The sequence below is a fragment of the Halyomorpha halys genome, unplaced genomic scaffold (genome assembly GCF_000696795.3).
Source record: "Halyomorpha halys isolate HHAL.00 unplaced genomic scaffold, Hhal_1.1 Scaffold996.1, whole genome shotgun sequence".
In the NCBI taxonomy this organism is placed as follows: domain Eukaryota; kingdom Metazoa; phylum Arthropoda; class Insecta; order Hemiptera; family Pentatomidae; genus Halyomorpha; species Halyomorpha halys.
The window spans coordinates 50,209-63,959 of record NW_027109983.1 but is presented as its reverse complement, the minus strand read 5'-3'; the positions used below and the strand labels follow the sequence as shown (position 1 = coordinate 63,959).

At 28.2% G+C, this 13,751-nt stretch overlaps 1 protein-coding gene across 1 annotated transcript in view; it reads left to right on the top strand.

Annotated features, from left to right (window-relative positions):
* Positions 1 to 6,726, top strand: part of LOC106687674 (calcitonin gene-related peptide type 1 receptor) — a gene marked incomplete at its 5' end in the record, with an annotated part of 213,382 nt that extends 206,656 nt beyond the window's left edge. Inside the window, 1 exon segment of the mRNA XM_067048130.1 lies at positions 6,461 to 6,726. Within this exon segment, the coding sequence (XP_066904231.1) occupies positions 6,461 to 6,598 (138 nt within the window).
* Between the last annotated feature and the right edge of the window lie 7,025 nt (positions 6,727 to 13,751).

The following is a 13,751-nucleotide window of genomic DNA, read 5'->3' as shown; positions in this document are numbered from 1 at the left end:
TAAAAATATTATTTCAATCTTAATAATAATGTAACCAATTAGCAGGAATAATTTCACTTTAAGAGATCTCAGTTGAAGATAGAGATGCCTCTGGCAGACAGGACACTAAGAATGGATTAAGTGTCCAGGTGATTGCTTGCCCTTGGCCCAGAATTAAGCTGACTGCTGGCCACACATTAACATCACGACCTATCCTTTGAGTATTTGACCTCCTTTACAGGGTGAAATGAGGAGTGCACTGATATCCACTGAGATATATCTTTCTGTTGCATGTCCTAGAGCATTCAAATACATCTTTACTTTTCATAAGGGAAGGCAAGTTTTTACTTTATTCAAGTCTAAGCTAAAAACAAAAAAATATTAATATTATAATATTATGGCAGAAAATACAATCTTAGACTCCCTGGAATCATCCACCATTACGTGCATGGTAAGAGATTTGATAATAATGTCTCAGTGAAAGTCACTCATACATGACACAGATTACTTATATATTTTTATAATTTTATATGTATTTATTATTATTATTATAATTATTACCACTATTGCTTTGACCCTCTAGAACTCAAAATATGGCGCTATTTGCTTAAAGGGCATTTTTTAGCACCGTATTTTACTGTAATAAAGCCATAAAATTTTCTTATTTAGTTTTACAACCATATGTGCTCAAAGTAGGTCAGGAAGTGAGGGTATCCTGTGGTATGAAGCCATAAAAGTAATTCATATGCTATGAAATAAACTAGGCTTCTCAACAGTCTCCTTGCTTTAAAATACAAATTACTTTTTTCTTTTTCTTTTTTTATGAACACGGATGTAAACTGTTGTGAGCGTTGTAATTATATTTATGATTCGCTCAACTTTTGGTAACTATTAAAAATGAAACAGCTTATCTCCCTCATCTGAAAATCTGTAAATTTATAAGTATCTTATTCAAAAATAATATTATTCGATATCTCACTAAGAGTTATATATATTCAATATATAGGAACTTCTGGGAAACCAAGCACCCTTCGAACTTCATACCTCTTTTATAAATAGACATTTTATATTTTAAGTGCTTGTTATAAATCACTTTTACCCTTCGTCGGAAACTTATGAATTTCCGCTTTACAGTATCCTTTAAAAATACTTCAGTTATATCTGTCGAACATATCCGCTAACTTGGATTACATCTGGACAAACGACTAGCTTGGAATCCTCTTACAAGACTAAAAGACAGAAAACTTCCGACTAATTACAAGAGACTCATTAATATGATTATAATAAGCCCTTTTGTATCCAATAGGAACATTCCAAAATCCTCAATGCTCCTACTGTGTCACAAATCAAATAATTCATCAGGATAATACGTTGTCGATTTGGCCAGAACCAGATATCCAGATATCAATCCTTCCACCCATTTGTTTTTAACTTAGATTCTCCTTCATTACACTTAATCCTTTTAGGAGTCTGAAGAGAAGATGGCCTCGATATCTTCTCTAGAAAAGTTATTATAATTCCATCAATGCGTACTTACTTGCTGCTAAATTGAAAAATATAAGAACCTTGGCAAGATTTTGTGTACTATTATTATAAATACATATTTCGTGATTTTCTGTTCTCCATTTCAAATATTTCTTTATTTTTAAATTATTTTCAATGTTATAACGTTTCCTAGGACATAGCTAGGTGGTTCTCCGAAAGATTTTATAGTTTAAAAAATATAGACGAAGTAAAATTTATGGATTTTAGACATAGGGAGCAAGGAAAAGACAGATTATCATTCTTATAAATGTAAGTACCTTGAAGACGGGAGCAGGCTCCGAAACTTCGGTGTAGTGTAAATAATTTTAAAATAAAGGAATGATAAAGTCACTAAATATTTATTTGATATTTTTTTAATCTTTCCGGGGTAGAAGATTGATATATAAACAGACTATTACTTTTTAATCTAATAATTTTGGAAAGTGGTGAGAATCCAATCAAATACATCATCATCGAAAAATTGACAACAATTGTTAGTATTGCGTTTCAAAATGGACAATATGAGGTTCAAAACGTAATTTAGTTCATAAATAATGAAGTTTTAAGGATGTCTACTTGCCCAGTAATTTCCATTTTTTAATTATTTATTTAATGCCAAATGGTTGATATAACAGATTGTGATTTTTCTTTCACAATTGATTATGGGGGGCTATAATCTCGTACTCAAAACAACCCTAACTATATACAACGTTATAAAAAAAAAAAAAAAGATTAAGTAAATAGATAAAAATAATAATTCTTAATAAGAGAGAAAAGTAATGTTAATAACAAAAATAACGACATTCGTAGACATAACAAAACAAACGATTACCTAATTCCTATATTGATGAGTACTTTATTTTAATAAGTTAATGATTATAAAAAAATTAATATAGAACACAAAATTACTAAAAGATTTTAAAACTTACATGATAAATAGAAAGATGTCGTAAAATGAGAATTGAAATATTCTAAAAGCTATCCAGAACAGCAAGCATCAAGTGAATATTTTGTTAACAATGAGATCATAATTATGCATTAAACTCATTATATTTAGATCGTTACCATAACTAAAAGCCAAGATGTGTATTTAAAAGAATAAATTTATAGTACATTAATAGAAGAGATCGAATTAGTATAGTCAACTTGAATAGACCTTCAACGACGCATTTGTCATTTATTTCTTCTGTTTTTAAATTTTGTAAGTAGTTTTTCTCATTTCTAATTAGAAGTGATGGCGAACTAAACCTATAGGTTAAAAGCTACTTACTTGATCTATATAGCTAATGGATAGTACAAAGGATAACATTTTTTCCAATCCTCAGTCTACAAATTATTGTGTTATTAAAATTTTGTTCACCTTATGCAAGAGGCGGTGCTCCCGCTAAGAACGCAGGTACAAAGAGGGGGCAAAATTAACTATGAAAAATTCCACTTTTTTTCAGACTTGTACAATTTATCAAGCAATTAAAATTCCACGTAAATGGAAGAAATATTTCAGGAAATTAAAAATTACTTTCAGATCTCCCGATATTGGAGAGCAAATTTATCAAACTCTCCAAGGGCACAAAAGAGGCCATACGGCTCTGCTATGCACTAAGATGATTATTAAAAAAATGATATATCATCTTTGAATTTTTTTATTTTTACAGGGTTTACCCAACCTCATTGAGTGATTACCCTTAATTGAATAAACATCTGTTGGTCGAGCGTGATTCTGTCCAAATCACCTTGTTACACAACCTTTGGTCTTGCAGCAGTACTTCCTTACAAAGTACTGAACCCCTAACCCTACATGAACTATAGCGGTTCAGATTGGAGAAGATGGTCGGAGGGTGGGGTCAGCAAAGAAACAACATAAATAAACAAAAAATATTTATTTATGCCGACATTTCGACCTGATTTTCAGGTCTTCGTCAGGGCTATAAAACAAAAAGACAGCAACCATCATTTAGAGAGAAAAGAAATTATATAAATAAAAATAAATAGATAAATACAAATATATAAAATAAAATAAATAATAGACTAAAAATTTGGAAATATACACAATAATGGAATGAAAATATAAATTACTTGATTGATAACTATGGACAAGACAGTAGTAGATTGATTATTTATATACATATAAATGTGAGCAACAAAAGAATTATACAGTGGAAATAATCTATAAAGAATTAGTTAAATAAATTAGGAAAGAACATTGTTATAAATCGCAGGGAAAGCCGATAGAGTGCAGGTAGGCAAAAGACGTTATATAAACAGAAATCTAAAGGTCAAAAGATCGTAGAGATAAAATAGTCAACGTGAGAGTAAAAAAAAAAAAAAAAAGAAAAAGACCAACATAAAAAGGTGTAAAATATAAAATAATGAGAGCCCAAAAATTATAAAATGTATCAATATATAAAGGGCGTGTAAAAACGGATATATTAACGGGATTATGTAAAAACAATGTTATAGCGGTTCAGATTTAATTTTTTATTTATTTATGAAAGGAATATGGTCCGGGTGCGGTCAAGAAAAACTCAAATAGTAGAAATATACTAATTTAATGAGCCAACGTTTCGCCCCACGTTGCAGGGCTTCTTCAGGGCTATTTTGACGGCAGTCAAAACTAAAATGACACTTTTAGTTTTGACCGCCGTCAAAATAGCCCTGAAGAAGCCCTGCAACGTGGGGCGAAACGTTGGCTCATTAAATTAGTATATTTCTACTATTTGAGTTTTTCTTGACCGCACCCGGACCATATTCCTTTCATCTTCACACACGGTCAATCAATAATCTTCCTTTATTTATTTATATTTTTTTTTTTTATAATGTTCTTCATTTTATGTAAACCCTTGGAATGTATTTGCGAAGTTTTAGCCAAATGCAAAGATTCTTCTTTTTTAAGAGCCAGTGTTTTTGTTTTTATGTCCTTTTTTTTTTTTAAAGTAAAAAATGTTGGTTAACTATTTCAAAAGCGTCTTCCTGATTTTTAAGATCAAGAATGAATACCATTACGCTTATTTATTACCAAAAAGTGATAAATAAATGCAATTTCGTCTTTCGCACTCACAAAAAGATCGTTGAATTTTACAAAAATAATCCAAGTTGTAAGTTGTACGACAAGAAGCGCCGAATCGTGGTCCATAAATCCATTGGAATAAGGCTTAGCCTACTAGAAATTTAGTGGGACAGGGAAGCCTCCTGTTGCTTCCAAGTGTCAAGAAGATTTATCGTTTTCGAGCTGAAGGTCTCCTGCCACCCTTAGGCGTCTCTCCTCAGGTTTAATCCGTCCTTGGGTATCGGAATCGAATCTCGCCCCTGAATGCCAAAGTATATTGGATTTTTTTTTAGAAACCTGATCGATATCTGTGGATATTATCCTTTGAATATTTGTTGCGAGCAGAAATAAATATTTTATCGTTATTTTCTTTTATATTTTCCATCCAATCGGGAGAATTAAATTGACTACTTTTTAAACCATGTTATAATAATCAATGCACTCACTTATGAATGGTGAAATTATCGTTTCTGTCCAAGGGTCTCACTTTTGATCTAAACTCATCTGGCTAAGTATAATGGGAGACAGGAAGGTTTAGATGACATGTACCAGTCAATCCAGACATGGTAAAAAATTTACCTATTAAAACTTTCCTCTCAATATTATATTCTTTTGGGGACTACTGTACATAGATACTCGTATTGTTACGCGCATTTTCTATAAAATAATAACCAATCTTATTGTATGAGTAACAATATTCATTATTTTACTGAATTTTGAGAGTACGAATTAAAATTATTTGAAGCAAAAAATTGGAATGAATTACGTATGTGAATTTTTTATTTTTATCAAATTAAAATGATTTATTTATATTTTCAGAAAATATATATTTTTTTTTTTAAATTAAAGGAAGATGGCCAGGATGCGGTCAAAAGACTCAAATATTAATGAAACTATTTATTGTGAGACGTTTCGCCCCACTTTACTGGGCTTCAACAGTGCTAAAAAAGACACAAACAACTAAAATAATGTAACAAAGTTAAAGAATAAATAACAAAAAATAAAAACAAAGAAAGGTATGGATAAATATGATTTAAAATATGTGAAATTTATATAAAAATGAGCAAAGTAAATTAAAGATGTACAGTGAATAGTATAAATAAATAAGAATTACAAAAAGATATTGGTGAATTAATGAAAGCGGAAATTATAATAAATATAAAAAATTATTTTATTTTATTAACCCTGATGAAGCCCTGCAAAATTTATCGAAACGATGTCTCAGGATACTTAGGACTCCATCTTGACAAGAGATTTACTTGGAATCCGCATACAAGACTGAAACGACAAGAAACTGTTCATAGATTTCGATTGCTACAACACCTACTTTACAAACGCTCAAAACTTCCCATTCACTACAAATTTTTATTATACACTACGATAATCAGACCTAATTGGACGTATGGAATTGAGCTCTGGGGCTCCACGAAACCATCAAATTCCCCCCGCTTCCAATCCTTCCAATCCAAAATCCTACGTAAAATCCTTGATGCTCTTTATTACGTTACAAATAAACTCATCCACAAAGACCTTAACATTCCATTCGTTGCAGATTTGGCCCAAAACAGATATGCACCTTTTCATTCCAAACTCCTTACCCATCCTAACCCATTAATTCTTTATCTCTCATCCTTAACAATCCCTGATAATCCTCCGAGGCGTCTGAAAAGAAGATGGCCACGGGACCTTCTAATTTAAAATAATGCAATAAGAACCATGAAGTGGTTCCTTCCCAAGATTTTCAAGTGTAAATGAAATATACCACATATTTACTTATTGTATTTATTATTTGTACAGTTGTAAATCACATTAAATAAATAAAAAAGTTTTGTTTACTAAACCCAGACCATCCTCCTTTATTATATTAGGCACGGTGAATCTACGATCTTGCAATAATTTTTTTTTTTTTCTTAGGGTTTCTGTGTCTCACTCCTATTCTGCTTTGCAAACGTGGATGTGCATGCTGCCTTCAAAGCAATGGCCCGTCGAATCCGCAGACGAGCAACCGACAACGGAAATCTTACAGCTACACAAACGAGAGAGGTTGTCTGACTCCAAAGATCAAACCCCTTCGATATGTACAGCATATAGCATTTTCGGTCGGGTACCATCAGGTACGTCTAATGACAGTACTTGGGGTACTGAACCTTGGTAGATCAACCAAGCTTGGACTATCCTTAAATATTTGTGTATTTGGTTATATTTTTTTACTACCTCATAATTTACTGTACATTTTTCTATTTATTTAATTTTTAGTGATATCTATATTTAGATCTCTTATTGAATGTGCTGTATCCAATTCAAGTGATATGAAATAAGATATTTATGAATAAATTGTATGTTATCAGTTCCAGCAATAATAATTATATAAACTTCTTAATTTTTTTGATCTGAGGATGATTATATAGATGGACAAATCCTAAAGAACTTATGTTTCTAATTTCATGATTCCCTTTTTTGCTCTTTATAATGAAGTAACCATATACATACAATAAACATTTATAATACAGTAAATGTTTTTAATACTATCAATAATATTTTGTTATTACTTAACAGAACATTTTCGAATATATATTATATTAAGAACCGATGGTGCAGTTAAGATTTTCTCCAACTCATCATACATTATTCAAAATGCACCATTGTGTTCAGACATTGTTTTATGAAATATTATTTTGGTTTGGTTTAATATTTAATCAACTTCACTACTCATATAGGAGGGCCAAATATTTTATTAGAATAATCATGGTGATACATATTATCTGAACAGCAGTCCTTATACCTCTAATTAAACCAAGAAAAAAATATAATAAATATTATATACCACAGTTTAATAGCCTCATCGGACTATCAAAATTCAAAAATATACACTTCTTAACATTATATAGATTTTTTTTACTCTAAAATATGTTATTTTATATAAATATATATTTTTTAAAACTATAGATTGTGTATTTATAGAGTGAGATTCACATTTTATTATCAGAGAACCAAAAATACAAAGAGACCTGAAATGGTAAATAATAATGCAATTTAACAAAATGAATAAAAATAAATTTGATTTTGAAATATACCATATATAATTAAGATGTATATACCAGAAACAGAGTTACTTGGCCTGCTAAAGTAGACTTATGAACATCCAATTAATTAGAGATATCAGCCCTAATGGGAATTATATATGAATTAAATTTGATAATAGAACATGACAAACATTATTTTTTATTACAATTATACATACAAAGAAAAAAAACATACACTGTTGGGTGTCAATATTACTAGGAATATTTTTAACATTTTATTCTTTGTGCTTTGAATGGCATATCACCTTTTAAAACTAAATCTATAACTGAATGTGAGAAATTAAATTTGGTTTATAAACATTTATTAATCAGTAAGCTTCAGTGTAGGGCAGGATTTATAAAAATAAAAATAAATAACAATGATTTAATATTTCATTTAAAATCTTATTTTTTTTTTAAGATTAGAAATGTTATTGCTAATAAATTATCATGTTAGTCAAATCAAAGTTTATAAATACTGACCTCTTTAATATTTAATTGATGGATATTTGTCCATTATTTACCTATTTAAAGTAGAGAGAGAAAAGAAATAAAATAAATTAAGAAATGTTTCTCAGCTGATCTTAAATATTAGTTTAATTACTTTAATAAAATCAAAAAAATTAACGATACAAAAAAAAAGTTAAATGAGATAAGAAAAATAATTCACCATCAGGGTACAAAGAAGGTTCTGCAAATATAAATAATTTATTCCTCCCATGAATAAAATGGAGAAATTTATCAAAAATATTTTTAATTGAACATTTCAATTATTTAATAAAGATTTATTTCAATAGTGTGCAACTATAGTAATCATAACTCAGGCGGTCAAAGTTATTATTTTTAATTGATATTGATTTTTATAAAAAATATAAAATTATTTTTTAAATTCCAACTTTTTTCACATTGGTGAGACATATCTTATTACAAAAATAAATTTTATTTTAAAATGATAGTAATATTACCATATCTTGAAAATTTATATTTATTGTAACGATATTGATTTTTAAAAGCATTTCTGAGAATAATTTGGTGTAATTATTATTACTAGTCATTATTATTATCAGGGTGATAATATTTATTATGATTATCAATTACTCTTGTAATTATATAATATGTGCTTATTATTGAAAGTAATAAGTGAATTAAAAAATATTTTATCTTTACTTTAAGCTGTTTAAGTTACTTATATATGATAAGTCCATATGGAAAAAACAGAACTATTTTCAACTGATGAGTTGTAAATTGTTTAATCAAAATATAAAATTTATAAATATGTAAAATTGTACCTATTTTCTTAATGACATGTATATTCAAATTTGTAAATAAACAGATAAGAGTAGGGGAACTTAAGGACGCTTCAAATGTCATTAGTTCATTTTTAATCTTCATTGAAATTCTGTACAAAAAGCTGTGCCAAATTTTTAAAATAGATGTTTTTGTAAAAATGATTCAGCAAGGTTCATCATTCGTCTTTAGATTAGGAATGCACAAAAGGTATTTCACATTATCATATTCTCTATGTATAAAAGGACCATTTATTGTAAAGATATCATTTATGAGTGTAATAATCAAATAAACAATAAATTTCTTTAAATTTTATTGTTGGTGGCAGCAAAGTGGTTTCACTCTATTTGGAAAATTAATAAAAAAACATTTTTGTGTCATTTTTAGGATAGATCATGTAAATAGCAGAAATTAAAATGTTAAAAAGTATTGTTCCCTTTGTAGTGTTTTAATAGTTGTAATTAATCAGCATTGTATAAAAGGAGAGATATTAAAAAAATAATTACATGTTACAGGCCCTTGATGGATGTGTTACTATGAACTATGAAGATATTTTAATTAATAAATTTCCTATTCAGTCAAAGTAAGTCTCTCTGTTTCAATATTCCATAATGATATATTCTAAGTGAAGATTCATCTCCTATACTCATCAAACCCAAGCGTTGTCATTCTCTTTTGGGTTCAAATCTAGAATCAGTAGCTTGTTCAGTTCTCTTTTAATATCTTTCATTCAGGAAAATATTTTCTTCCAGAACTCCGTTTATTAAATATAATACATCAGGAGATTAATAAATAAAAAATAATGATATGAATTAAGGAAATGGTCCGGGTTCCAATAAAGGAAAATAAAAATTAAAAAATAGTCTTAAAAACTATTTCCTATGTTCTATTCAATCTTTACATTCTAAAGCCATCCATTGCAGCCAGTTTGGGTTGAAACGCTCCTAATAAAAAGATGAAACTATTTTTTAATTGTTGTTTTACTATACCGCAACCTAGACCATCTACTTCTTAATAATGAAGAATACTGTAGAAGTAGATTATTTCAGGTTTATATCACTAGACATCTTCTTCTTTTGTCTTATAAAGAATTCAAACAATTGAATCATGGGCTGGAATCATATTGTATACTACAATTTTTAGATTTCGCAGGGCAAGCCAAATAATCCCTAACACTCATTTCATTTTCAACATAATCTCAGTAAATTCAGCAATATTATCATTGAATGATAAACTATTGTTTTAGTGATAGATGAAGGTATATAATGAAATTAAAAAAAAAAAAGTGAAATAAAAATTGTGACTTACAATGTTATTCTAGCCCATTATTCAATTAAAAATTATTCACAGAAAAAATTAACCCGTCACAATCAAATACTTTGTCATGGTTGCGATGACCAAGTTTTCTTGTGATTTAAGATAGTAATTGTAAATACATTCAGTAACTTACTGAGTCAACAGACCCCTCATATGACTTATCACTAGTGCTCAACATGTGAGAGACAAACTTTTAAAAATTTCTGATTTGTTTTAGCTTTGGACCTTTTTAAAAGGTTGTAAGCAGTATGGCTATTTGTTACGAAATTCAATAATCTGTCAAATCATTGTGGGGCACACTGAGGTTAAAAATTTGAACTCCAGTGGGACAAGGCGTCTTTTGTCACATGCTCGCAATATTGAGAAGAAGGTAAACAAATGTTCAGAGTTCTATGTAAAGCTTAGAAAAACAATGTCCTCGAAAGAAGATGAATAAAAAATTTGTAAACCAACAAAAAAATATTGAAAAAGCACTTGAAATTGAAAAACGGCATGAAACCTTCCACTACCGCCCTCCATGGTAGCCTTACTTATCTGACTTATCAAACAGACAAGTATAGCAAGTAGGTTGGTCGATGTACGACATGTCACTATCTCACAAGAAAATATCATAACACAAAAAAAGGCAATCCTTCCCCACCGGACCCGCCCTGCTAAACCCCCGGAAAGCGACGGTCCTATATCACTTTTGAAATATTAGCTTAAAACGGGAAGGAGAGAATTTAAGATAGTTTAATCGAGCAATATTTAAAAAGTGCCTGAAATTGAAAAACGACATGAAGGTTATAACCATTCCTTGATCTCTAAAATTCTCAAAAAAACAATGAAAAAAAAAATTATGTTATCACATTAAAACAAGGAATGAGATGTACATACTTATTTTTAAAAAAAAAATTTAAAAGTACAATTTACATGAGTTTAATAAACTAATAAATGCCCAGCTGCTGTGATGTACTTGTTTAAACCTATGTTAAGGTCATGACTATAAATTAATCGATTAATACATTGCAACTAAAAAAAAGTCAATCAGCCCCATGAAACACCATGTTTGTGTCACACTTATGGATAGTTCTTGTATGGGGTTAATTGACCTGTGTCAACACATATTGATAGTCCCTGCATCGGTTTAATTAATCCGTGTACCACTTGTAGATAGTTACTGCATGGGGTTAATTGGTCCGTATCACACTTTTAAATAGTTACTGCATGGGGTTAATTGAGCTATGTCACACTTATTGATAAGTATGGAATTTTCTATCCACACTAAATGTTTAATTAACATTATATTAATCAAGTATGTCTATGTGGTGGCACTAAAGCAATTGAATAAACTTTACTAAATTATAGAAAATTTGACTTTGAATAAAAAGAAAATGCATCAGTAAAGAACTAAAAAAAAAAAAAAAAATCTTAAAACAAAACACATTTTCTATCATTCTTGTTTTGAGAATTAATCAAAAACAACTAATGTTCTCGTTAAATCTCCCTTCCTACTGCATTGTTGAGTGCAATCCAAGTATATCTTTTCTGGATCTGCTCTCGTCTTTGAAAAATCATTTATCTTTTATGATTGACCATTTATTCTTTCAACATAATTTAAAAAATAAATCAATCAATCACTTATAGTGTTAAATTAATAAAAAATTTATGTATAAACCATTAAAGAACTCCAATAAATAAAAATTCTAACATGTTGAAATTAAATTATATTAAAAATTGTATTAAACAACTTGTATGTATATTAACAGATAATATTAAATATTAACATTTAGAACTTTTATTATTTTTTATGAATGGACTTTTTAAGTTCCATTCAAAATAATCTGTACATTTGATATGCATAAAAATTTATCAAATACAGTATAATTGTAAAATAAATGTGTATCCAGTAATTAAGAATATTTTCACCAATTGATGTCAAAAGTATTCTTTACATTTAACAAAAATTGTGTCTGTAAAACATTGAAATAATAAAGGCAATCTGTGTATGTTTCCCTAAAACTTCTTCTACACCTGTCCACTACCTGTGACCATGACACGACTTAACTTGTCAAAGTTTTCTCTTTTTATACCAGGTTTTTAAGGAAGAAGTTTGACTTGATGTTTTACATTTTTTTTCTTCTTTTAACTTAATTTTCAAAAATCATTTATACTCATCCTTTCCAAGAAGTGGCTAGTCATTATTTTATTTATTTATTTAATCAGAAAGAAATATGTTCATAAATGGAATGAATAATAAAATTAACTGTGGATTTGCATCAAGTAATTTGTCCAATAGGAATATTATACCCTATCAACTAAATGAGATCATTATTTAGTTGATTGGGTATATATATATATATATATAAATTATTTTCTAATTTATATGTTGTATTTATTTTTTATATTCCTCAATAAAAGCTCTGATTAACAAATCATTAAAATTACAAAATTTAATTAAAAATAACAGATAATTTTCACCACAAATCATGACTATTCTAGACTAATTTTGTTTCATCTTAGTTAGAATATTTACTACTACCAAGAATACTAACTTTTTGTAGAAATGTTAACACTGAACATGATTAAATTTTTCTCACAGTGGAAATAAAAAAAAAAACAACAGATTTTAAGAACTGTAATCACACTTATATTAATTGTATAAATTACAAATAAAATTAGAACAATTATGAATGAAAATTCTTATTATAAATTTATAGAGTCAACTAAAAATCTTCTCCTAAAGGAAAAATAATTAATATATATTAATTATTTTTCCTTTAGGAGAAGATTTTTAGTTGACTCTATAAATTTATAATAAGAATTTTCATTCATAATTGTGCTAATTTTATTTCTTATTTTATACACACACATATATATATATATATAATTCAAAATTCATAAGCAGTTTAAAAATAATCCTTTCACAGAAGATACAAAAATGATGAGAGCAAAATTTACTCACATTAGCATTCTAGGATTAATACATTCCAATATTTATAATTCAATAAATATAGGACCAGTAAGTTTTCAAATTATCAAATATTTCAGACTAATACCCTTCAAATTATGACATTACGTAATAAACTTTCATAGTTGAAATAATGCAAAGCTAAATGTGTTAAATTAATATATTTTTATTTTTATAAGCACAATAGAGGTTGTTTAAAGGTAATTGATGAACGTATTGTGACAGGTAAGCAATCTCTTTCACTTTCTTTCTTCGCTCACTATGAATTGTTGAATATCCATTTCCTTAGACGCCATGAGCTTATAAGTTAAATTAACAAATGTCAGACAGTCAAGATTGTCCAATATAATAATACTTTGGAGTTATATTTATTTATAATTAAAAAAATTAATTGAGTTTTCATTATTTTTTCCCAAAAATAAAGAATATATATTTATTTGAGGAGATGAAACTTTATATTAATGGTTCCAGTAATATACCATCCATTACTTTATTTCTTTTTGAAGTAAAACTGAAGTGCTACTAAACTAATCAATTTTAATCATATAAGTTTTCTATTTTTATTTATTTAGAGTATTTTTGATATTTA